The 25605-nt window shown below is 47.9% G+C and overlaps 1 protein-coding gene across 1 annotated transcript in view; it reads left to right on the plus strand.

Annotated features, from left to right (window-relative positions):
- The first annotated feature begins 14689 nt into the window (after window positions 1-14689).
- FAM3B (FAM3 metabolism regulating signaling molecule B) overlaps window positions 14690-25605 on the plus strand; it is a 33971-nt gene continuing 23055 nt past the window's right edge. Inside the window, exons 1-2 of the mRNA XM_072938006.1 lie at window positions 14690-14784; window positions 21275-21418. Of these exons, the coding sequence (XP_072794107.1) occupies window positions 14766-14784; window positions 21275-21418 (163 nt within the window). The 5' untranslated portion in view covers window positions 14690-14765. The remainder of the gene's footprint in view (window positions 14785-21274; window positions 21419-25605) is intronic.

The following is a 25605-nucleotide window of genomic DNA, read 5'->3' on the forward strand; positions in this document are numbered from 1 at the left end:
AGGCAGCTTTATTTCCTTGCCAGGCAAAGGAGGTCGGTGAGTGCCTCTAAGACTCTGAGTCTGCTGGGGAGAGAAGGTAGGGGGATTACAGTAAGAGTTCAAGAGGCAGCGCCCGTTTCCATAGAGATCATATACAGGGTAACAACTTGCTGCAAAGTTGATCTGGTTTTTGCAGGCGCAGGGGTCCCCTTCCTTGTGCTGGGTATGATGTTCACCTCCAGCTTTGGGACTCTTCTAATACTCTTGTGCTTAGAACAGAAGTACTCAGGAAAACAGTCTGTGGAAAAGTGCTCTAGAAAAAAGTGTGTGCAGTTTAAAGTCAGGTTGATGAATGCTTCTGGCATTTTAGGCAGGCTGAGGCCTGAGCCCTCTTGCTGCAGTGTCTGCACAGGCCAGGACAACAGAATACAAAGAAACCATCAGGAGCTAAAAATAACTGCAGACAGGCACAGTTGGGGAGCAAGAGGCAAAGAACACCAACTGCTGTCTCTGAGGGGTCAAGAGCAAAATGAGGGGAGTTGGGCGGATCACCCGAGTTCCCCCCTCCTCTCCAGCCCAATCCTGGTCAGCAGAAGCATGAGAAGAAACTTTTAAATTATTACACAGTTAAGCAGTTATAAATACCATATGGGCCACCGATGACAGTAGGGTCCTGCTCAGTTACAAAGTTAAGATTCAGGAAGAGTTGAAAGTTTTCACCCAAGAGGTACGTTTCCAGCCTCAGGCTTCTTCCTGCTCCCTCCCTAGTCTCTCTCCAAAGCAGCTAGATGTCCTGCTAGCCATCACCCAGGATCCCTGACCCCAGCACCCCAGTGTCACCAGGGCCTCCCCACGGCAACGAACGACCCCATGCACAGAAGCTTTAAGGGCACTGTACGAACTCCATCAGCCCCTCTTGATTGCCAAGAGTTTTGCATTGGTTGTGCTCCTGTCTGCAGGTTGGTCCTCCCAAGGACCCTAGGGTGCCGCTTTGTTGCAGCAAAGTGTACTACAGCTCAGTGTTACAGCTCAGTTGTGACAGCAACCTGAATCCAGGCAAGAGACCAAGCAGCACACGGAGGGTTGGAGAACTCAGGTTTATTACGCCAGCGGGCCCAGTGGAGTTAACTCTAAGCTCTGGACCCAGTCTGTAGGTTTACACAGGCTTTTATAGGCTGCCAGTCTAGACTTTGCAACATCAGATGCAAATAAGGTGTAATAAAGTTGACTATTTAGGAATGAGCTTTGTAGAAATGGGCCAATCAGGAGTGAGCTTCATGCAAATGAGGTGCTACAAATGGACTAATCAGGGGTTAACTCAGGGAACCAACAGAATCATAGGGATAAGTTTTGCTTTCCTAGAAGTGAGCCATTTCAGAGGCAAAAAGCGAGATAATGCCGTCGGGCCAGGGAACTGGATGGTGCTGGCAGGAGAGTAGTGGCCCTGCCTGGGGGTCCTGCTGGTCTTTTTCATGGGGCTTCCCACCTCAGCTTCACTGTTCATAACTTTCACCAAGGTGAGCTGCCCAAGACCCAGGTCTTTGTCAGTTTTGTTCCCTGATGCATCTTTGGGCTTCAACAGTGTCTGGCATCTAGTAGGTGCTTAATAAACATTTAGCTCATTGAATTGGATTGAACTAAGGCCTGTACTGCTCTCAGCAGAGCTGCTCCATTTGGGCTTCTGGCTCCTCAAAAGGTGGACACTTCATCCCCCAAGACTGGAAGAGCTCTGAAAGGTCAGCCCTTCCATAATCCAGTGGCCTTCCCAAGATGTGTACAGGGCGTGGAGAGCCTTTGCTGTCCTTACAATTGGCCAGCTGACCAGGATTCTGAACTTCCCCCCCAACTCAGAAGAGTCTCCGCTGCCTCCAAGCCTTACAGGACGAGGGCGGTGTGCACAAATAATGAAACGTCCGAGTTCCTACTGGCTGCAGCTTGTCCCTGCTGGTACATCCCATGCCTTAGCTCATGTAATCTCAGCAGCTCTGAAAATAATGTCATTCTTCCCATTTCACAGATGCAAAATAAAACCGGGAGGTTCAAGGGTATCAAATAAGTTGCTCCACATCCACTAGTGCAGTGTAGAATATTGACCGAAACCCCAGCTGTCTGACTCGAATCCAGCTTTCATTTCTAAAGGGTCTGCCCAGTATTTTAGTCAGACAGTCTAAAGCAGCAGTCCTCAGACTTCTGCATCTCAGGACCCCACTGTACCTTACAAAAGTGACCCAGAACCCAGAAGAGTTTTTGTTTCTGTAGGTTATGCCTTTGAAATTAAAAAGGAGACAAAATTTAAATATTCATTAATTCATTTTAAAATAACACTACACCCATTACGTGTTAACATCAATATTTTTATGAAAAATTTTACTTTCCAAAAAAAAAAAAGTGGCTCATGAAAAGAATGGCATTGTTTTACACTTTTGCAAATCTCTTTAATATCCGTAACGGAAGACACCTGGGTTCTCATAGCTCCTTGTGCATTCAGTCTGCTGCAATATGTTGTGTTGGTTGACGGGTTGGTAAACTCTGGCCTTACATAGATATGTGGTTGAAACAGTGTGGAGTATGTTAATATCCTTACCACATAATTGTGGATCTTTTTCTTTGATACTATGCCAAAACTTGACTGATCGTAGTTTTTTTTAAAGATTAGTTGCAATGTAGAACCTGAAAGTGAATTTTTCTTACTCTGTTACATTACAACGTACTGGTTTGCCTGGCACTTTGGTGTGGAAGGCTCTTGCCCTTGCATGATTTGGTACCATTATGTATCCATCATTTGGAAAATTGCTGATTCACTGAGTCATGCAGAACTTGTCAGTATCCCATGGAAAACTCTACTGTCCATTCCTGGGAGGATGAGAGTGGAAAAGGCAACTGATGTTACCATATATAAGTTTTGACCTTGCAAACTCCCTGAAGGGTCTCATGGACTTTCCAGTGGGTCCCCTGACCACACTTTCAGAACTGCTGGTCTATAGTATAAATTGAATGGGCGTTAACTGCAAAGTCCTGTGAGAGGATACAAAAGAAATAAAAAATTAAGTCCAATAATTTTAACACTTAAAAGTATGTTGAATGCAGTATGTGAAACTAAGGAAAGGAGAAAAAAACGATGTGAGCACTTAAGTTTACAAAACAGTAAGGGAAAACAAAACACGCTGGGTCTCCTGCGTATATGTGTGTGTGCGTACACACACGTGTGATGATGACTGACCTGAATGGGTACTTATGACCCCAAATCACATCCATGCCATGGTTCTGTGGACCAGTCTCCTATGTATGAGCTAAGGGTTGCAGGAAAGTTTGGGAAACCAGAGCCTGTGGGGGCCAGTTGTTGGGGTGGGGATGTGGCAGAGAGGAGAGGCTTGGGGAAGGTCTTGAAGGAAGGGCAGGATATAGGGTAGGAGCGAGTGTGCCCAGGCTGAGATGGGACCACGGACTGTTTCCTCCAACCTCCCCCCAAACAATGTGTGCAGCCAGTCAGGACCCAGGGCCGGCTTCAGAGGGAGCCACTCCAGGTCTGAAATGACACTTGACAAGGTAGCTTGTGTGTGCTGTGTGGGCCAGACTGAGCTGTGAATGAGTTCCAGTGGCTCCATCTGGCTCTGTCCTTGCTACTCATTTGTTTTTCTTTTTCTGATAACATAGTTTATTGAAGTATGATATATATGCAGTGGAATACACATTTAGCTCTATAACTTTTTACATAGGATTCTTGTGTACCCAACTGCTCAGACAGAGGTAAAGAACTTCTCCATCGCACCAATAAGCTCCCCCGTGCCTTTCCCACTGAGTATCTTCCCACTCCTGTGCTCAGAAGAAAACACTAGTCTATCTTTTGTCACCACGGGTTAGTTTTATCTGCTCTTGATCTTCATCTAAATGTAATCAGTATGCAGATTGGTTTTGCGAGTTAGCCATGTTGTTGCATTTATCAGCAATGCATTCTTTTTTTTTTAAATCACTGAGTAGTATTCTATCCTGTGATTATACCACAAACTGCTTAACTGTTCTCCTGTTGATAGGTTTTGGCTTGTATCTCGGTTTTGGCTGCAACCTTCTGTGGATACTAAGAACTTAAATGCATGTGGTTTGTTTTCCAGGGGCTAGCCTCAGGGGTGGAATTGCTGCATTGTATGCCAAGTATGTGTTAACTTCATTGGAAACAACAGCAGAATACGCATTCTTCTCAAGCTCACGTGAAACATTCACCAAGATAGACCACATTCCAGACAATAAAATACACTTTAACAAATTCCAAATAACAGAAATTGTACAATATCTGTTGTCAGACCACAGTGGAATTAAACAGAAATCAGTTACAGAAAAATAACTGGAAAATCCAAAAATACATGGAAGTTAAACAACATACTTCTAAGTAACACATGGGTTGAAGGAGGATTCTCAAGAGAAATTTTAAAATATTTTGCAGCAAATGAAAATGAAAACACAACTTATCCAAATTTGTGTAATATAGCCAACACAGTGCTTAGGGAACATGTGTAGCATTGAATGCATATGTTAGAAAAGAAGAAAGATCTAAAGTTAATAATCTAAGTTTCTACCTCAGGAAACTAGAAAAAGTTCAAAGTAAGTAGAAGGAAAGAAATAATGAAGGAGTTAGAGCAGAAATCAATGAAATAGCAAACAGGAAATCAACAGAGAAAGTCAATAAAACCAAAAACTGGTTCCTTGAAAAGATTAACAAATCTCTAAGCCTCTAGCCAGGCTAACTAAGAAAAAGACAAGAGAGGACATGAATTACCAATAATCAGAAATGAAACTGAGGCCACCACTACGGATCCCACAGACATTAAAAGGATAATAATGGAATACTATGACCGACTCTATGCCCACAAATTTTATAATCTAGATAAAATGGACCAATTCCTTAAAAGACACATTTGCCAAAACTTACCCATGAAAAAATAGACAGTTTGAATAGGGCTTTATTCATTAAAGAAATTGAATCAATCATTAATAACCTTCCCAAACAGAAAGCTCCAGGCCCAAATGGGTTCATTGGTGAATTATGTCAAACATTTAAGGAATAAATTATAAAAATTCTCTACACTCTTTCAAAGGTGTAAATAGAGGAAATACTTCCTAACCCATTCTGTAAGACTATCATTACTCTATTTCCAAAACCAGACAAAGACATTACAAGAAAAGAAAACTACAGACCAATATCTCTCATGAATATAAATGCAAAAATGTTCAACAAAACATTAGCAAATCGAATCCAACAATGTATAGAAAGAGTTGTACTCCACAACCAAGTGGGCTTCATCTTAGCTATGCAGGGCTGAGTTAATATTCAAACATCAATTAATATAAGCCATCACATGAACAGGCTAAAAAAGAAAAATCACACGGCCATGTCAGTAGATGCAGAAAAAGCATTTGACAAAATCCAGCGCACACACAACAGAGTTCATGATTAACACTTTCAGTAAACTAGGAATAGAGAGGAATGGGCTCAACTTGATAGAGAATATCTGCAAAAACCCTGCAGCCAACATCACACTTAACAGTGAGAAACTCAAGGCTTTTCCACCAAGATCAAGTACGAGGCAAGGGGGTCCCTCTCACTACTCCTGTACTGGACTTTCTAGCTATTCAGTAAGCCAAGAAAAAGAAATCAAAGGCTTACAGATTGAGAAGGAAGAAATAAAACTATCTTTGTTTGCAGATGATATGATCATCTGTATAGAAAATCCAAAAGAATCAATTAAAAAACACTCCTGGGACTAAGTGTTTATAGCAAGGATGCGTGATACAAAGTTTATTAACCAGATGTGAAAGTCCATTATTTTTCTATATATCAGCAATGAACGAGTGGAATTTGAAATTAAGAACACAATACCATTTAATTAACACCCCAAAATGAAATACTTCAGGAGAAATCTAACAAAATATGTACAACATTTATATGAGGAAAACTACAGAACTCTGATGAAGAAAATCAAAGAAAACTAAATAAATGGAGAGATAGTCTATGTTTGTAGACAGAAAGACGTCACTTCTTTCCAACTTAATCTATAGATTCAGTGCAGTTCCGTCCAAAACCCTTATTTTGTGGAAGCAAAAGACCCAGAATAGCCAACACAATACTCAGGGAAAAGAACAAAGTTGGAGGACTGTCACTGCTCAGCTTCAATACTTACTGTAAGACTACAGTAGTGGAGGCAGTGTGACAGTGCTAAAAGAAAAAACACACAGATCAGTGGAACAGAAGAGAGAGCTCAGAAACAGACCTGCCTGAGTATAGTTAACTGACCCTTGACAAAGGAACAAAGGCAGTACAATGGAGCAGAGACAGTCTCTTCAACAAGAGCTGCTGGAACAACTGGACATTCACCTGCAAAAAAAGAAAATGAATCCAGACACAAACTTTACACTCTTTACAAAAATTAACTCAAAACTATAAAACTCCTAGAAGGTAACATAGAAGAAACCCTACATGGCCTTGGGTATGGTGATGCCTTTTTAGATGCAACGCCAAAGGCACCTTCCATGAAAGAAATAATTGCTAAGCTGGACTTCATCAAAATTAAATAAATCTACTCTGCAAAAGGCAATGTCTAGAGAATAATAAGACAAGTCATAGACCTTTAGTAATCTGATAAAGGACTGTTATCCAAAATATGATGAGACTTAAAGCTCAGCAGCAAGAACAGATGACCTGACACTGTATATAGAAAACCTTAAAGACGCCACCAGAAAACTATTAGAGCTCATCATTGCATTTGGTAAAGTTGCAGGATACACAATTAATATACAGAAATCTGTCACATTTTTATACACTAACAGCCACATAGCAGCAAGAGAAATTAAGGAAACAATCCCATTTACCACTGCATCAAAAAGAATAAAATACCTAGGAATAAACCTACCTAAGGAGGCAAAGGACCTGTAGACCTAAAACTATAAGATGCTGATAAAAGAAACTGAAAACACAAACAGATGGAAATATATACTGTGTTCTTGGATTGGAAGAATCAATATTGTTAAAACAAGCACACTGCCCAAGGCAATCTACAGATTCAAGGTAATCCCTATCAAATCACTAATGGCATTTCCCACAGAACTAGAACAGATAATTTTAAAATTTATTTAGAAACATAAAAGACCCACATAGCCAAAACAATCTTGAGAAAGAAGAACAGAGCTGGAGGAATGCTCCCTGGCGTCAGTCTATACTATAAAAACTACAGTAATCCAAGTGGTACAGTACGGGATTGGCACAAAAACGAGCACAGAGATCAATGGAAGAGGATAGAGAGCCCAGAAATAAGCCTAGGCCCTTATGGTCAATTAACCTACGACAAAGGAGGCAAGAACATACAATGGAGAAAAGACAGTCTCTTCAATAAATGGTGCTGGGAAAACCGGACAGCTACCTGTAAAAGACTGAAATTAGAACATTCTGTAACATCATATACAAAAATAAACTCAAAATGGATTAAAGACCTAAATCTAAGGCCAGATACTGTAATAGAAAAGAACAAATCTGACTCCATACGAGATCTGTTCCTTTGCCTTTAACCCTGTGCCCTGTTTTCTAGGCTTAGTCTTGCTGGCTTAGCTCTGCACTCACGTAAAGATAACAAGTTGCAGAACAGAGAATAGCATTTGTTTTGTTGGAGGTTTTACAGGAGCGCCATGAGCTGGCCCACGTGGACAGCTGCAAGAAGGATAAGCTCCTACACCAAGAAGTTTGCAACAATCAACCACTCCCCCTCCCCTGTTTTTTGTATAAAAGGAGCCTGTATTCTGACTTGGGGAAGATGGTTCTCCAAGACATTAGCCTGCCATTTTTTTGGTCTGCCGGCTTTCCAAATAAAGTCACTATTCCTTGCCCCAACACCTCGTCTCCCGATTTATTGGCCTGTTGTGTGGTGAGCAGAACGAGTTTGGACTCAGTAACAATACTATAAAAACTCCTACAGGAAGACATAGGCAGAACACTCTTTGACATAAAGTGCAGCAATATTTTTTTGGATCTGTCTCCTAGAGTAATGGAAATAAAAGCAAAAATAAACAAATGAGACCTAATTACACTTAAAAGCTTTTGCACAGCAAAAGAAACCATAAACAAACTAAAAAGACAAACTATGGAAGGAGGAAAATATTTATAATGAAGTGACCAACAAGGGATTAATTTCCAAAATATACAAATAGCTCATACAGCTTAATATCAAAAAAAAAGCAACCTAATCAAAAATGAGCAGAAGACCTAAATAGACATTTCTCCAAAGAAGACATACAGAAGGCCAACAGGTACATTAAAAGATCCTCAACATCACTAACTGTTAAAGAAATGCAAATCAAAACTACAATGACTTATCACCTCACACAGGTCAGAATAACCATCATCAAAAAGTCTACAAATAATAAATGCTGGAGAGGGTGTGGAGAAACGGGAACCCTCTTGCACTCTTGGTAGGCATGTAAATTGGTGCAGCCACTATAGAGAACAGCATGGAAGATCCTTTAAAAATTAAAAATAGAGTTAGCATAAGATCTACCAATCCCACTCCTTGGCATATATCCAGAAAAGATGAAAACTAATGTAAAAAGACACCTACACCCCAATGTTCACAGCAGCATTATTTACAGTAGCCAAGACATGGAAGCAACCTAAATGTCCATCAACAGATGACTGGATAAAGAAGATGTGGTGTGTATATACAATGGAATATTAGTCAACCATAAAAAAGAATGAAATAATGCCCTTGCAGCAACATGGATGGTCCTAGAGATTTTCATACTAAGTGAAGTAAGTCAGACAGAGAAAGACAAATATCATATAATATCACTTATATGTGGAATCTAAAAAAAGGAATAGAAATGAACTTATTAAAAAAAATCGACTCATAGACAGCAGTCTGGTGGGGATACTGATGAGGGGGGAGGCTGACAAAATGTCCGTATCTTCCCCTCAATTTTTCTGTGAACCAAAACTGCTCTAAAATTTTTGTGTGAATTGAAAAAAAAAAAAGACACCTAGTTTGTTTTGGTCCCACGACATTAAGGAGTGGTTGCAACCATCCTCTGCTCTTTAGGAAACAGAATTCTGTGAAAAGTAATATAACAGTTTTGAAAAAGAACTAAATAAAACTTACAGAAATAAAAAATACACAGCAACAACAAAAGCAAACTCAAGGAACAGGTTTTCCAGCAGATTAGACAGAGCTGAACGTACAGTCAGTGAACGGGGCGGGGGGAGGCAAAAAGCTTCACGCAGAGCAAACGCATAAAGAGAAAGGGGGAGCGACGTTCAGGAGACACGCTGCTGAGGTCTCACCCTGGCAGGAGAAGAAGGGAAGTTAGTTTCCAGAAATTGCTGGCATTTCGACACATTTAGTGCCCAGCTGTAATGATAAATAAGGAAAATGGTTGAATTGTTAAGAAGTGAAACCTAATTATGTAAAAAAACTTTTTGAGTCTTCACATTTTGTGTGCTGCAGATTTTTGAGACGGAAAATTAACCTTAGGAGGCCAGGTCATGCATGGGGTACACGCAGACAGCACGCAGGGCTGCTCCTGACGATTAAAATACTGCCATCAGGAGGCCCTGGAGTGGTCCTATTGCTGTGATTTAAGCAAGCAGTTACATTCACAGAGACGCAGTGTGGAGTCACTTGGAAACCTTTAGGATCTCTAACTGACGAAATGTGCGACATTTGATGTTTCACTTTGCCATTCGGAGGGCTGAGCCATTTGTAAGATGGTTCAGATACCTTCCCTTTAGGCTGCGGTGCAGGCTGAAAAAGATTTCCCAGCACAACCTCCAGAGCAGAGTGTGTCCCGCGGCGCCGGCGCCATGGCTAGAGAGCAGGAGCTGTCGTGAACAGTCAGCGGAATCCAAAGTTCAAGTGGAAAGTAAACATGGAAAAGTCACTAGGAAGTACCTAAGCAGAAGGAAATAAGGCTGAGAGAACAGACTATGAAGTCCAGACATCATCTTAAGTACATATGAAACTTGAAACACTGAGCGGGCGTCTCAAACCAATGGAGGAAGACGATCATTCAACAAACGGTGGATCACTGGCTGGCCAGCTGGGGGAAAGTAAGTTTGGATTTCCATCAACATTTAATATAGATGGAACAAATATTTTAATTAAAAAGTAAGAAAATATGGGGAAAGAGACCAAGGCTGTTCTAAGCAAAACAAAACTCAGAAGCTGTAAAAAGAAAATCAGGGGGCAGGCAGAGCTCATATTTAGCATGCACGAGGTCCTGGGTCAATCCCCAGTACCTCTACTTTAAAAAAAAAGAAAGAAAGAAAGAAAATCAGATTATTTTTTAAACTGCCTGGGGTGGGGATGGAATTCCACACTCAAAAACAAATACGGAAAAAGATTTTTTATTGCCTTTGGTAAGGAACTAATTAATATGGAGTTATGAAAAGCTAAAGTACACAATTTAGTAATTATACAACTATGTGTATAGTAGATGTCCTTCTGTGTAAAACGCGGGCGGGGTACTTCATACTACATTCATATCTGCAAGAGTCCTGCTATTTTGCTTGCTTTGCAGTGGAGTGTGTTTCAGAGGGAGTCGCTCCTTCAGTGGCGGTACTTTCCCTAAGGAAGGAAGGAAGGAAGGTGAAAACCAAGTAGTAAAAATTATCCTTGAAACAAGCGTGCACAAACTTTGCCAGGGGGTGGCGAGGCAGGGGGAGGGGGGGTGTCAATGAGCACAACATACTTCTGGGTCTGTTTTGGCAAAATCTCCGGATTATGAATAAACAAGCCGGGCAGTTCCTCTTCTAGGGGTTTATTGTCTCGTTTCACATAAACGAAACGTCCTGTGTGAGAAGTTCCCTCACTGTGTGCGAGCCCTGACAGAGGCGGAAAAGAAACGGCTATTGCAGGGAGCCGGTCCACGTGGCCCATCCTGGCTGTAGCTGGATGTGTACAAAGAAATTCCGGAAGGACACCCAAGAAAGTGATAACCTGGGTTTTCTATTGGGTAAACAGATGCAGGGGTCAGGAGATTTATCACCATCCATCTCTTTGTATACTCGTAAAATTTGAACTACATCAATGTATTATCTAGTCCACAAATTAGGTCTCAAAGCCACTATAACCAGAAAAATGCTAACAACCTAATAGAAAAATGGGCAATGTATGTGACGAGACAGTTTCCAGAAAAAGATGTACACACAAACCACGAATGGCTTTTAAGCCTATGGAAGTGTGCTGAGGCGATTGCTTAAATGAGAGAACCAATTAGAACAATACTAAGCTTTTTTTTTTCCACAAAAGAATAGTATAGATCAAAAAGTTGGATAATACAATACTTTGGGAAGGGTACGGACAAATGTTCTCATACGCTGCCAGCAGGCATGTAACCTGGTATAACTTCTCTGGAGAGCTGTGGGGAACATCTGTTGGAATTCAGAATTCATGTACCCTTTGGTTTAGTAATTCACTTCTAGGAATGTATTTGTGTTTAAATGTCCTTCTGGCTTTTGCTGCCCTCATAGATTTCTTTGCCTTTTTCACTATTGAGTGTACACAGCATTTCCTCTTTTGAAAAACCCCTTAGCATAGATCCCCAGAAATGGAACTTCTGTCGTGTTTTACAGGCCAGGGGAGTCGCTAAGGAGAACCTGAGGAGGTTTCTTAGGGACCGTGTGAAAATAGGGAGTGGGGTCTGGATGTAGGAGGATTGAAGCAAAATGAAAGCAAATCCCAACCTAACCAAGGAGGCACTGAAAACGACAAAACTGAAAGAAATGAAGGAAGGTGCAAATAAATGAAAAGACATCCAGGGGCCAGAGATCTGAAACTGCAGTATTGTGAAGTCACGGGTACTACTCAAGGCAATCTGCAGATTCAATGCAATTCCTATCAAATATCATGGGGTTTTTTTTGCAGAAATAGAAAAGTCCATCCTGAAGTTCATATGGAACCTGAGAGGACTCTGAATAGCGAAAACAATCTTGAAAAAGAAGAACAAAGTTGGAGGCTCACACTTCCTGGCTTCAAAACTTAATTATAAAGCTGCAGTAATCAGAAAAGTGTGGCACTGGTGTAAAGACGGACATGTCAGCCACTGGAATAGACTAGGGAGCCCCTAAAGAATTCCTCGAATATATGGTCAAGTTATCTTTGATAAAAAGTAAGCACTTTTTTCACAAGGGTGCTGAAACCATTTGACAGAGAAATAACAGTCTCTTCAACAAATGGTGTTGAGAAAACTGAATATCCACATACAAAAGAATGATGTTGAAACTTTACCTAATGCCATGGACCAAAAAATTAACTCAAAATGAGTTAAAGACCTCAAACTTCTAGAAGAAAACGTAGTATAAAAGCTTCATGACATTGGATTTGGTAACCATTTATTGGCTATGACACCAAAAGCACAGGCAGCAAAAGCAGAAATAGATAAATCAAACAAAAACTGGATCAAACAGAAACTTCTGTGCATTAAAGGACACAGCATGGTGAAAATTAGGGCATGTGGGGAAATGCTTGTAAACCATATATCTGATAAGGAATTAATATCCAGAATATATAAAGAACTCCTGCAATTCAACAACAACAGAAACAGCCAGATTTATAAATGGCCAAAGGCCTGAATAGACATTTCTCTGAAGATGCTACACAAACGACGAACGAGCATGTGAGAAGATGCTCACTGTCACTGTTCTGTAGAGAAATGCAAATAAGATCACAGCGAGGTATCACCTCACGTCCTTTAGGATTCCTGCTCTAAATTAAAAGCAAAGCAAAACAAAAAAACAAACAGAAAGTAATGCATTGTGAGGATATGGAGAAACTGAAACACTTATGCACTATTATTAGGAGTGTAAAATGATGCAGCCACTGTGGAAAATAGTATGGTGATTCCTCAAAAAATTCAAAGTAGAATTACCTGATGATCCAGCAATTCCACTTCTGCTGCATGCCCCGAAGAGCTGGAAACAGGATCTCGAAGAGATATTTGCACACCCACGTTCACAGTAGCATTATTCACACTGGCTAAGCGGTGGGAACAGCCCAAGTGTTCATCAAGGGATGACTGGATAAACAGGCTACGGTCTATATATATAATGGAATACTCTTCATCCTTAAAAAGGATTGAAATCCTGTCAGGCTACAACATGGATGCACCTGAGGACGTTATTCTAAGTGAAATAAGCCAGTCATAAAAAGACAAATACTGTATGATTCCACTATATGAGGGATCTAAAGTAGTCAAAGTCTGGAAGCAGAAAGTAGGACGGTGCCTGCCGGGTGCTGGGGGTCGGGGGAAGGGGGAGGTGCTGATTACTAGGAACAGAGTTTTCGTTTTGCAAGATGAAACCGTTCCGGCGTTCTGTTGTGCAACAAGGTGAATGTACTTAACTTTACTGAACTGTACACTTAAAATGTAATTTTGTAAATTTGGTATAAGGTGGTACATTTTATGTTATGCACTTTTTTACCACTTTTTTTTTCAATGAAAGTGAACCCAGAGATAAACGCTCCATCTCTGAAGTGAGGTGAGCTAAAGACAGAGGTGGAGCTCTTGGGCGGAATCAACACCCCCTTCAATGAGCTGATTCGTGTGTCTAGTGTCACTGTTAAGGAGAGCTGGGGACTAGCCTGCCAGCATCGCTGGAGAGATGCTCAGAGAGGCATCTGAGCCGAAACGTTCCTCGCTCGGGTTGGGTACCATCCTGGAGCCCTGGGGAGGACGTCCCAACAGAGACCCCTGTCTTCTGTTCCCCGATCTGAAGGCCAGCAGGCAGGCGGTGGCCTGGAATAAAAAGCCACACTGTCCACAGGACACTTGTCCCCGGCTCCCTGGGTGACCCCACACTGGAGCTTCTCAGGAGGCAAAGATGGTGGTGGAGGGCGGTGGCAGTTGAGCCCCTGGCTTCTTTAGGGAACAGGACTGTGGGAGCCAGCACACTCTGGAGGTGGGGACTGTCTTTTGCAGACGCTGCCTCCCTGGAACTCTTTCTCCACAAAAGTGACCAACTGCCCGTGGAGCCTTAACTTGCTCTTGGGAGCCTGGGGCCACTTTGACGGCAGTAGGTTCAACGCGCTGTAAAACCAGACGGATGCCGGGAAGGCAGGCCTCCCTGCCGGGAGGAGGGCAGCCGTTCCTCTTCCCAGGTGGGACATCCCGGAAGCTTTCTTCAGAAACCTGCTTGACTCTAACCCTGGCAAGCCTGGCCTCCTATAAACCCAAGGACCTGCAGGCCTGTGACCCTGACTTTGGGGCCCAGGACATGGTTTCTGTCCTATTTTCCCTAATCAATTCCCAGAGTAAAGGAGGATGTGAGACGCAGAGCGCCTGCTGGGCTGTGCAAACTGCAGTGGGCAGGGAGTTCTGGAGGAAGCCAAGCGGCTTATAACCGTGGCCCCTGGACCTGGACTTGAAACCTGGATTCCATTCCCCTGGGCCTCGGCTTTGACGTCTAAAAGGCTCGAGATATACGCGTATCTTAGGCAATTCCCTTGTGAGACATTAAATTGGGGCCTGGGGCCACTAAACATTAAGGGGCAGTGTCCTCCCCGTCAAAGCAAACCCCGCCCCTTCTCTCTGGAGACTGGGGAGCGCATCCCGCAGACCCTGAGCTCCCTGCCCCTCCCGCACCTGTCCCGCCCCGCCCGCACCTACGCACCTGCCCTACCCGCGCCAGCCCTCCCTGCTGCGGCCCAGCCTGGAGGGCGTGTCGCCCAGGCCTCCGCCCAGACCTTGCGAGGCGCCCTCCGGTCCGCCAGGAGCTGCGGCCAAGGGCCTGGAGGGCCCGCAGCCGCGCCTGGAAGATGCGCCCCGGGACTGCCGGTGAGTGCGAACTCCACCGCGGGAGGAGGGAAGGGACCCCTGGGCAGGGGAGAGTGGCTCCCTCGCCCTTCCTGGGACCCGCCACACTGAGCCAGAGGTAGGGGCGCCCCCGGACAGGGTTTTCTCCTGGATCAGTGATCAGGAATGCGGGAAGCGAACGCGGCAGGCAAGTTGGCGGAAGTTTTTCCTCCGCCCTCCTACCGGTCCCCACCGCCCTAGCTGCGTGCGTGGCGGTTGGGGGTGGTGGTGTCAGTGAGAGGGACGTTTGGCCTGGAAAGTAGGTGTTGGGTGAGCGCAGGTGGAACAGAACCCGGTGAGCCCCAAGGGGAGAGGGCGCCTTCCTCCAGGTGCAGGTGCCAGCGGGGGGGGGGGGGGAGGGGGGGATGGGGGGTGGAGAAGGGACGGGGGCTGCCAGGCGCTGGTTAGAGGCACCTGTGGCCTCCACCTGTGGCTTCTCCAGTTGGAGGCAGAGATCATTAGCCTCAGGTACCTGACCAACCCAGGAAATTGTGAAAAGTGTGGGACAGTGAGACAGACCTTTTTAAGTCACTGGCCTGTGGGTGGGTGAGATGTGGGGACTATTTGACATGGAATGCCCCATTGTCCCTTGTTATAACAGTTCCGGTAGCATCTTTTTATAAGGCTTTTTTTTTCCTTCCGTTTTATCAAACTACTTGAGTCTCTGGATTCTTGGGGCAAATAGGAAAGTGGAGAGAAAATCCCCAACTATTTCAAGAGTCGTTTCGTCCCTCGGTACCTGTCTTCCTGATGGTGGCTTGTCTTCCCTGCCCGCCTCCACTGCTGTCAGTGGGGTCCAGGTGAACCTCCCGCCACAGGCACACACTGCCTTTTGAACGGTTTGTCTGTTTCTTTGTATAATCTGACGGATTATAATCTGGCTTCCTCCTGGAGCAAGGCAGCAGACTGTGCAAACACTTTTAATTCCAAAATGGAAAGCTCTCTTGGCATCTTTCAAGGTCACTTCCTCTGTGTGGCGGCAGGTCGTTGCTGCGAGGTGTTTGTTAGCCTTAGTGACCTTCATCCTTCCTGGCTGGCCTTCTGGCTGTGTGGTCGCGCTGCAGAACGTTCTAAGCACTGTCTTTTCTGCTCGTCCCCAAAGTGTAGGAGACCCAAAGTTGAAGATTTTTGTTTTGTTGTGTAAAATACTGGTGTTTGCTACAGAACCATTTATGGGTGACCAGCACTGTTTGGGGCGCCCTGTGTGGGTTGTAGGGGACACACATCTCTTCTTGGGAGAAGACATCTCCCAGGGGCACTGGCTTCCATTACCATGACTTTAGAAGAATTTTTTTGTTATTCCTACATTATATGCTTGTGATACGGTTTTGCTGGTTCCTCGGTGGGAAGATGCTGAAAGTTATCAGGTCGTTTCGCCCCTCCCGCAGCTTTTTCACACACAGCCCTCGTGACTCACTTGTGAGCTATGTAGCCCTTTCACACGAAGCTCTGAGGTAACACCAGGTTTGCACTGCTCCAGGTGTGTCTGATTGTGACAACCCCCCCCCCCCCCGCCCCGCAGAAGCTCAGGGCCATGTCCCTTTTGATTTTGTGAGCTAAAGATTTGGTGACATTTGTGGAAACAGCATTCCCCTGCACCGGATCTGCCCCAGGTAGGGACACAGCTCACAGGAGGGACAAGCAGACTGAAGGGCTGGAGTTGTTAAGCCGCCACCGCCCTTCATCTGGGAGCAGCTTCCTGGCAGCTGTCATCCCCATTCCTCACAATGAGGGTGTTGTCATGTGTACTTTGAAAGGTGGGTTACCTTGCAAATCACGTGTTGTGTCCAGGTGTGGCACTTCCCAGCTTACTACCAGAAAGACTTCGTCACCTGGACAGTGAGGACAGGGGACACTAAGGCCAGCAGAGCTGAAGCCACAAAGCAGCTGCATCTCAAGTCTGGCTCAGCCACCCCTCAGCATCCCCAGCCTCTTAAGAACGAGGGATGCAGGAGTGGCTGTCTCCAGGGTGACGAGATTTGGGCTCCCAGGGGGAGGGTGCCAGTGACGAATAGCTTCCTCATCCTACATGCTACTTGAAGGAAATCCCCCCCCCCCCCGTGTGTGTTCTTACGGGCCCAGGACGGCCCTCTGCAGGGCTGCCGGGCGGAGGGGCGGGCACTCAGGGGCCCATCCCCCACTTACATGCAGCCTGGCTTGGTGTTACTGGTTTTCAGACTGCTTTGGACTCCAGTGGAAGTGAAGTGTCCGGGCCATCCCCAGACCCCCAAGGCTCTGAGGGCGGGGTAAGTGTAGGACACACATGTGCACGCGCACACAGGTCCGCACGGGCCGCGGGAACACACGCGCGCCCTCCGGGAGGGCCTCCGAGGAGGAAGTCCCCGACCTCCTGCGGGGCTCAGAATTGGCCTTTGCTCTCTCACCTGTGCCCGCGGGGTGGAAGCACTTGGGAGGGGGTGTCTGTGGGCTGATGGCGACTTGATTACTCTCCGAGAGTAGGCCGGGTCCTGGTTACATAATCCCGCATGGTTCCTGGACTCTGTCCTTCCTCTCCCTCCTCCCCCACGTCGGAAGCTGCTGGGCCCCTCCTGCCAGGGCTGGCCCACCCGGGGCTGTCTTAGCCGAGTCCCTGCGCTCCCACCTTTCCCAAGACGAATCCTCCCCTGCGCCCCCACCGGGTGCGGGGTCCGCCGCCAGCCTGCACCCTGCCTTCTCAGGATGAACTGGTCCCGTGCGGGCTGCTGGGTCTGCCCCCACCCCACCCTGAGGTGCTTCTGGCTCCAAGGCTCCCTTCCTCCGGACGCCTGCGCCTGGAGCACGGACACTTCATAGCCTTTCTTGGAGCCAGAAAATGCCCAGGGCTGTCCTTGTCAGGAGGCGTGGCTTTGATTCACTCTTCATTTTCTTCTCTGTCACTTCTACCTGCTTGTCCTTGTTCACCTGGGGATGAAGGCGGGCCTCCCTTCCGTGCGGAATGGAAGGCATCTGAGAGGTGGCACCATGCTCCCTTTCAGTCTTTTCCCATTGAAACAGCAGCTCTTTGCTTAAAGATCTCACGTGTGACATGGGGTCTAGAAAGTCTTCTGAATAATTTCTGCTTTGCGAATTTTCTTATTCAAATATGACGCTTGGATAAAGTAGTTTGGCTGTGCTCAGAGGCACGGGGCACAGTGCGCTGTTGCTTTGGGACCTGAGACTCTGTGGATGCTGAATCCCTGTTTCCCGCAGTCAGCGTGCGTCCAACAGTGTGTCCTGGAACATCACTGGACCCTCACACCGGCTTAGGAGTGTGGATGCAGACCTCGAGAAGAGGGGCTGGTATGCTGCGTCCCTGTATGGGCTGCACCAAGGAGGGGCCCCAGAGCTGCTGGGGTCCTTGGAAGTGGAGAGAGAGATGGCCAGGGGTCTGTGGACGAGGGCGCCCCAGAGGCAGAGGGACAAACTCAAACACAGAGACAGCAGGAAAGGGCAGCAGCTGCAGCAGGTCAGCACAGCTGGAGCCCAGGACAGCACGCCTGCTTCATCCATTGCTTTTGTGCTTCTGTCTTTTCTGTGGCTTCTTCTGGCTTGGAGAGGTCCCTCTGTCCTGGGAACTGCAATGGCCACATTGTCTCAGGCATTTCGCAACAGGAAGCCATCTCTGCGTTATGTCCTAACAATCGTAGAGACTGCATGGTTTGTAAAAGAGAAAAAAATGATTGATGTTGACACATGAACTTGAAAAACAACCAAATGGTCAAGGCGAGGTGGAGGCATCCCATTCCACCAGGATGATTGCCTAACAAACTAGCCAGTGCCCGTGCATCGGCACACACGGACCCGACAAAGCTTAACCAGTGGGGGTTCAGTGAGGGGGAACCTCTAGGTGCTAGAAAGGAAGAGGGGGCTGAGATCCAGGGCTCAACACGGCCAGGCTGACGGACAGGTTGGCGTTGCATCACTGCCCGGAGAGAGGGGGCACCTCTGGCTGGGTGCTGGAGGGTGGGGGGCTGCGCACTCAGAAAAGCAGCAAGGGAACGCCCACTGGTGCCTGCTCAGGGCTCTGGGTGGGAAGACGCGGAGCCTCTGACACCAGCTGGATGTCCAGCCATTCAGTTCAGCTCTGACCTGACCACACAGTCAGCGCCAGCGCCCACGGGTTACGGGACCCGTCCTCCATGAGCTGCCCTCTCTTCCGACGCCAGCCACAGGTCTCGGGAGCTGCCCACGGTTCTGAGAAGCTGGCTGCAAATCTGGGGGTTCCCACCCCTCCTGGGGGTTTGATAATTTCCTCCAGCAACTTACAGAAACACTACAGACATTACTATATTTACAATTATAGTTTTATTCGAAAGGATCCAAATCAGGAGGACCAGCCAAATGAAGGGACGTACGGGGCAGAAACTGGGAGGGTCCCGGAGTGGGAGTTTGTGCCCCGCCCTTGGTGTCGGGGCACATCACCTCCTGCCACATCAGTGTGCTCACCACCAGGAAGCCCTCCAGAGCTTCACTGGGGTCTTAGTGCATCGCTGGTCATGTGACTGAGCTCAGCTCCATTCCCTCCCCCCTCCTGGAGGTCGGGGGTGGGGATGATGTGTCAGCCCCGACCATGTGACCCAGTCACAGACTGGGTCTTTCCAGCATGGCCAGCCCCTCCCCAGAAGCTATCCAAAGATGCACCCAGTTACCTTGTTAGCATAAACCCTGGTGTGGCTGAAAGGGGCTCCTTATGAACCAAGACAGCAGACCCCCTGATCAGGGAGTTCCAGGGTTTTAGGTATTTTGCGTGGGGAAGTGGGATAAAGATCACATGTATTCTTTTTTTTAACTTTTTTTTTAGTGGAGGTGCTGGGGATTGAACCCTGGACCTCGAGCATGCTAAGCATGCTCTCTCCCACTGAGCTATACCCTACCCCTGCAAGACGTTCTCTTTATTATACTCCTTTTGATACATCAATGCTCCATACGGAGCACCCCTGGGTGTGGGGGTTTCACCACCTGCGAAGGAGATAAGCTAGGGTGGTGGTGGCCTGGGGAGTTGGAGGCAGTAGAGGCCGAGAGAAGTCTGTGGAGGTGAGGTTGATTTTGGAGGCCGCCCCAGCAAGACTGGCTGATGGGCTCCACTGAAGGCTAGGAGTGGGGTGTGGGATCAAGGACGAAGCCCTCGTCTCTGGTGCCTGGCCCTGTCTGTCCAGCTGAGCTGGGAGAGACTCGGGGCAGGGACAGATCTGGGGAGCCGGGGAGAATCTAGGGCCTCATCTGGGACATGTGACATGTGAGGCCCTGCGGGGCCTCCCAGGGTGCTGATGGGGGTTGGAAAGGGGACGTCATAGTCAGGAACCCAGAGGACAGTCTGGGTGACCTCATCTAGGATCCTGAGGACAGGTCCGGGATGCACCCTGCCAGGGAAAGCCAGCAGGGAAGGCCGGGCCTGCCCGCGAGGTGGGGGCCCCTCGGGAGCGTAGGAGCCGTCCGGGGAGGACACAGACAGGGCGGGACTGTCATCCAGGGGCCTGGGGCAGGCAATGGGGAGGCCTTTGGAGGCCTTACCCAGCACAGCTGCCATGGGTGGAAGGAGCAGCCTGGAGGCCACTCTAGAGGATGACTGTTTCCAGATGTTTGGCCTGAGAGGGTGTGGGGTCACCCTCCCCTCCCCTTCCATCCCCTCTCCTCCCCCTTGTTCTCCTTCCTTCCTTCCTTCCTTTTATTTCTTAGGACTGGACCTGTTAGCACATAAATGCCAATGGGGACATCTTGAGGTCGCTTTCCTGCAGGCCTATGGCCATCCCTTCGTCTCGGCAGTGTTGGGAATCCTGCACAGTCCTGATCTGTGAACTATGTAGGGAGTGAAATGCCAAAGATCCAGGAGCAGATTGTCTATGAAGGGACAGAACTGTCCCCTAGACCTCCGATAACCGAGGAAGGAGTAAATGCCTTTCCTGAGGAACTGAGAGGAAGATTCTGGAAGCCTATCAATCAGATAATCTCCAGGGACGTCCTGCCAGGGGAACCTCTGGTGTCCCTGCAGGCTTGTCTCTGAGGATGATGATGGTGGGGAACTTTTTCCAGTGACACAGGGGCAGTTGCGTGTTCCCAGGACACAGGTACCATCCCCAGCACTGGTCGCCCAGCAGCAGACAAAACAGAATTTCCACCTGCTTCCAGGCGCTTCCTGGGCCTCGCAGAGGGAAGGGCCACCTCTGTCTTTTTAGGCCTGTGTCAAGGCCACTTGATGAGTCCTTGGCGTGAGCATTTGAGGAAGCTCCGGGCCCCAGCACAATGGCAAATGGGAAACTTTGGCCTCGAGAGCCTTCACATCCTGTTCACGTTACCTGCTCCGGTTTATCTCAAAAGCCTGCCCTCGGAGCGATGAGCCGACGTCGTGGCTCCATCAGGCGGCCCCGGGCCCTTGCCCGCCAGCCTCCAGGGTGATTTCCCCTCAGAGCATCCTGTGGACACTGGTGCCGAGCACTGTCTCGGGAAGGTGGAGGGTTGGGTCAGGAAAGCCCACTCGTGTCTTGTGTGTCCGCAGGCACCCTGAAGGCAGCATTCCTCGTCCTTGCCTCCCTGTGCGCCTGGTATTCCGGGTACCTGCTCGCAGAGCTCATTCCAGATGTGCCCCTGTCCAGCACCATCTACAGCATCCGGAGCATCGGTGAGAGGCCCGTCCTGAGAGGTGAGTACCACGGTCAGGTCTCAGCCCAGCTGCTGCGGTGAGGTGAGCCTCTGGCCTCTGCTCTGCCCGACTGGTCATTCGTGTTGACGAGGCTGAGGAGGACGAGGAGGAGGGAAGGTCCTCTCCTGTGGTTCCCTCACCATTCCAAGCTAGGTACCCCCTCGTCCCCCTGGGAGACCCCGGGGCAAACCATGAGTTAGGGAAACAGACTTCGTGTGCAGGATGCGTTAAGTAAAACTGCGTTGGGACTGGGAATGAAGTGAAATTACAAAAGATCCATTAAAAATTGCATTGGAAAATGCGTGGGGCCCTAAAATAGTCAGCTGTACCTTTTTTCAAAGTCTCGTAAGTAGGTATGCTGGCATATTTTTAATACAGAAATAAATTATACAGAATTAATTTGCACAAATAAAGAGAACCTGATAATGATTTTAAAAATGTGTCAACACCATTCCTTTTCAGATTTAATTACCTTCTGTGATGAGTGAAAAAAAAAAACTTTCTAGGAAATGACTGTGACTGAAGTGTGTCGTGTCAGTTTTAATAAGGTTTTCACAGTGAAGTTGCTTAAATCAGATAGATTGTTGCATAAGGGCTGTGCATGGGGCCCAGCGCTGCAGGGGAGACCTCCCGTGTGGGGGGCATGAGACTTGCCCTCAAAGGGCTACTTTCTCATTTTCTCCATTTTGAACAAAACGTGAAGTCTGTCCTGGATACAGGCTTACCTCTAGGAGCTGCCTCTGTCGCTGGTCTTTTTAGAAGGACTCATTCACGTGGTTTCTGACTCCCACCAGAATGGGCCTGGAAGGCTGTCACCCTCTCCCTGTGACTGAAGCACATCAGGTTATCTGGAACCCAAAGGTGGTAGCCAGAGGCAGCCGTGACGGCTGTGTTCCGGCCAGCTGGCTTGGAACCTCCACTTTTCTTTTAATTGGAGCGTAGTTGATTTACAATGTTGTGTTAATTTCTGGTGTACAGCGTAGTGATTCATTTATGTAGATATATAAAAATATATAAATATTCCTTTTCATATTCCTTTTTATTATAGGGTGTTACAGTGCATTGAGTATAGTTCCTTAATCTATACAGTAGGACCCTTTTGTCTATTTTATACGTAGTAGTATAAGCTAATCCCAAACTCCCAATTTATCCCTTCCCACCTCCTTTCCCCTCCAGTAAATAATGAGTTTATTTCCTATGTCTGTGAGTCTGCCTCTCTTTTGTAAATAAGTTCATTTGTGACCTTTTTTTTTTTTAAGATTCCACATGTAGGTGATATTATATGGCATTTTTCTTTCTCTTTCTGGCTTACTTCACTCAGTATGCAAATCTCTAGGTCCATCCATGCTGCTGCAAATGACATTGTTATATTCTTTGTTAGGGCTGAGTAGTATTCCATTGTGTAAATGCACCACAACTCCTTTATCCAGTCATCTGTCCATGGACAATTAGGTTGCTTCCATGTCTTGGCTATTGTAAATAGTGCTGCTGTGAACATCGGGGTGCAGGTGTCTGTTTGAATTAGAGGTTCCTCTGGATAAATGCCCAGGAGTGGGACTGCTGGGTTGTAGGGCATCTCCACTTTGGAGGGACACAGGGCTGATTGGGGGTCTGGTGGACTCAGAGTCTGCGGTTGAGACTAGTGATTCGTAGTTTAGTGCTCAGGTGGAGAAGAGATTAAAGGGGAGGCATGGTCCGCGGAGCTAGGCTGGCTTTGCCGCAAGGCCTACGCCATGCTGTCATCAGCAGTGTGACTGGAGGGGACACTCCCAGGGACAGGTGCCCCTTGTCCAGGTGCTGCCTCCTGGGCTCCTCCTGTGCGTCCTGAACAGGCAGGCAAGGATGTGCTTTCCCCGCCTCGGAACGAGGTCAGTGCGAGCTGTGGAAGCGCTCAGTTCCTCCTGTCCCGGCGCCGTGCTGTTCTCAGTTGCACAGTCCCCCAGTCTGCTGCGGGTGGTGACCAACGGGTGGGACAGCATCAGAAGCAAAGAAAGGAGCTGGGAGGAGATGGGAGGTCAGTGTACTGCGCACTGAGTGAAATGAGCCTCAGAAACCAAGGCTCGGAGCGCCGAACCCCGCAGCCACCCCCCCACCCTGCTCCGGGGCAAGACCACCCGGGCCCCCTCCTCGGGCTGGCGCACCTCTATCCAGGTTTGGCTTTTTCCACTGTGCTCTCTATTCTCTTAAAGTGGCCCAGTCCCTAGAGCTGTGGGGGCCTTAGGTCCGGACTTCAGATTTCCCAAGGTTAACTTGCCCGCCAGGCCAGCTCTCCTTGGATGCACGCTGTCCCTGTGTCACATGTTGCCTCCCCACCATTGCCGCGTGATTTTGAATCCTGGCTCATGGGAGAGACTTGCTGAGTCAGCCGGCTTTCCAGACCCAGCCTGACCTCAGCAGGGCCCCTGGTGGTTGCTGGAATCTGCTGCTCCGGCTTTTCTCTGAGGTCTCCTATTCCTCATACTTAATAGGGGTGGGGGTGGGGGTGGGGCTAGGCCTCGCATTCAGCCCATCTACTTCCTGGAAGGTTCTGTGCTCCCTGGAAAAGGATGGAAACACAGTCCCCTCCCCCTGCAGGGCTCAGCATCCCCACGTCGTCCTCCTCAGAGGCCTCCCCCCTCCCTCCCTCCCCCATCTGAACCTCTGGTGCCTGTGGTGGAGGTGACCGGCCAGCTATCCCCGCACCGGCCCCGGCCTCCCTCATTTTATTTACTTATCCTTTTATCCAGCCTCCCACTCGGACTTTTCCCCCAGCCCTCCGAACTGTCTGATGAATAGTTAATTGCTGACCTGACCATTCTGTTCTGCGGGCCTGCATTCCGGGCCGTTGTAAACCTTGTTCTGTGTCTCAGTGTCACTCGGTGCCATGCCTATGGCCCTGTCTTGCTGTGGGTGCCTCTCCTCCCATCCTGCCGGGGCGAGGCCCCACATTTTCCCCTCGTGACTCAGGACCCGCACAGATGCGCTCAGGCCTGGGGGAAGTTTTCTATGTGATTTGCGCATCCAGGGTGGAACTATTAGCCACAGCGTGTGTGTCAGCTTAAGGTGACCAAGTCGAACCCGACGCCTTTCCAAGACCAGCCTGTTGTCTGCATCCCACCGGCAGTGTGCGGGCTCCGGTCTCCAGCCATCCTCTCCCACCATCCTCACCGACACCTGCAGGTCCCAGCTTTCTGAGTTCGCCAGTCTGACCTGTGTAAAGTGGCAGCTCCCTGCTGGGACAAGCATTTCTCAAGTTTCCAATGAGTTTGAAAGAGCAAGCGGGACCTGAGACTTCTATAGTCATTGCCCATATCCGGGGAACCGACTCCAGGGCCCCCGTGGGCACCAAAATCCATGGGTGCTCAAGTCCCTTATACAAAACGGCACAGTATTTGCATCACCAACACATATCCTCCCGTAGACTTTCTTTTCTTTTTTTCTTCCGGTTTTACTGAGACATGATCGACATACAGCACCGTGTATGTTTAAGGTTTACAGCATCATGATGTGACAAGCACACATCATGAAATGATTATCACAGGTTGAGTGAACAGCTGGCATCTCACAAAGACACAAAATTAAAGAAATAGAAAAACGAATTTTTCGTGATGGGAACGCAACAGTTCACTCTCTCAGCAGCCCTCTCCATACCTTGTCATGTCTGGATTCCTTGCGATACCTAATACGACGTAAATGCTATGTCAACAGTTGCCTGCAGGATGCAAATTCAAGGTTTCCTTTCGGACCTTTCTGGAATATCTTTTTGAATCCTTTCGATCCCTGGTTGGTTGAATCCAAGATGCGGAGGGCTGGCAGGCCGTACTTCTTTGTGACGAGCAGGAGGAGGAACACAGAAGAGCTGAGGGGGGGAGCGCGGCCTCACTCCAGCCTCCGTGTGACTTGATCCCGAGCACAGTCCGCTGTCGGGGCGCCAGGGTGCAAACCTGCTGGACCCACGGGCGGGCGGGTGGCCGTCCAGGGCCGCCTGCAGCTGCCTCCAGGCCATTAGGCCTCTGCCCCCAGGCCCCCCCTCCTGTAATTACACATCTGTGACTTGCCCTTTCTGAGAGGCTGTGCTCTGTTCTCGTCGACTTGTGGGGCGCTTCTCACCACATTCAGCCGCTCTCGCCTGTTTCCTACAGGGCACGTCTCACAGGCGCGGGGACCTTCTCCTCACTCTCTCACGGCCTGTCTCTCCTGCTCGCGTG

This window comes from Vicugna pacos, chromosome 1 (genome assembly GCF_048564905.1).
Source record: "Vicugna pacos chromosome 1, VicPac4, whole genome shotgun sequence".
In the NCBI taxonomy this organism is placed as follows: Eukaryota; Metazoa; Chordata; class Mammalia; order Artiodactyla; family Camelidae; genus Vicugna; species Vicugna pacos.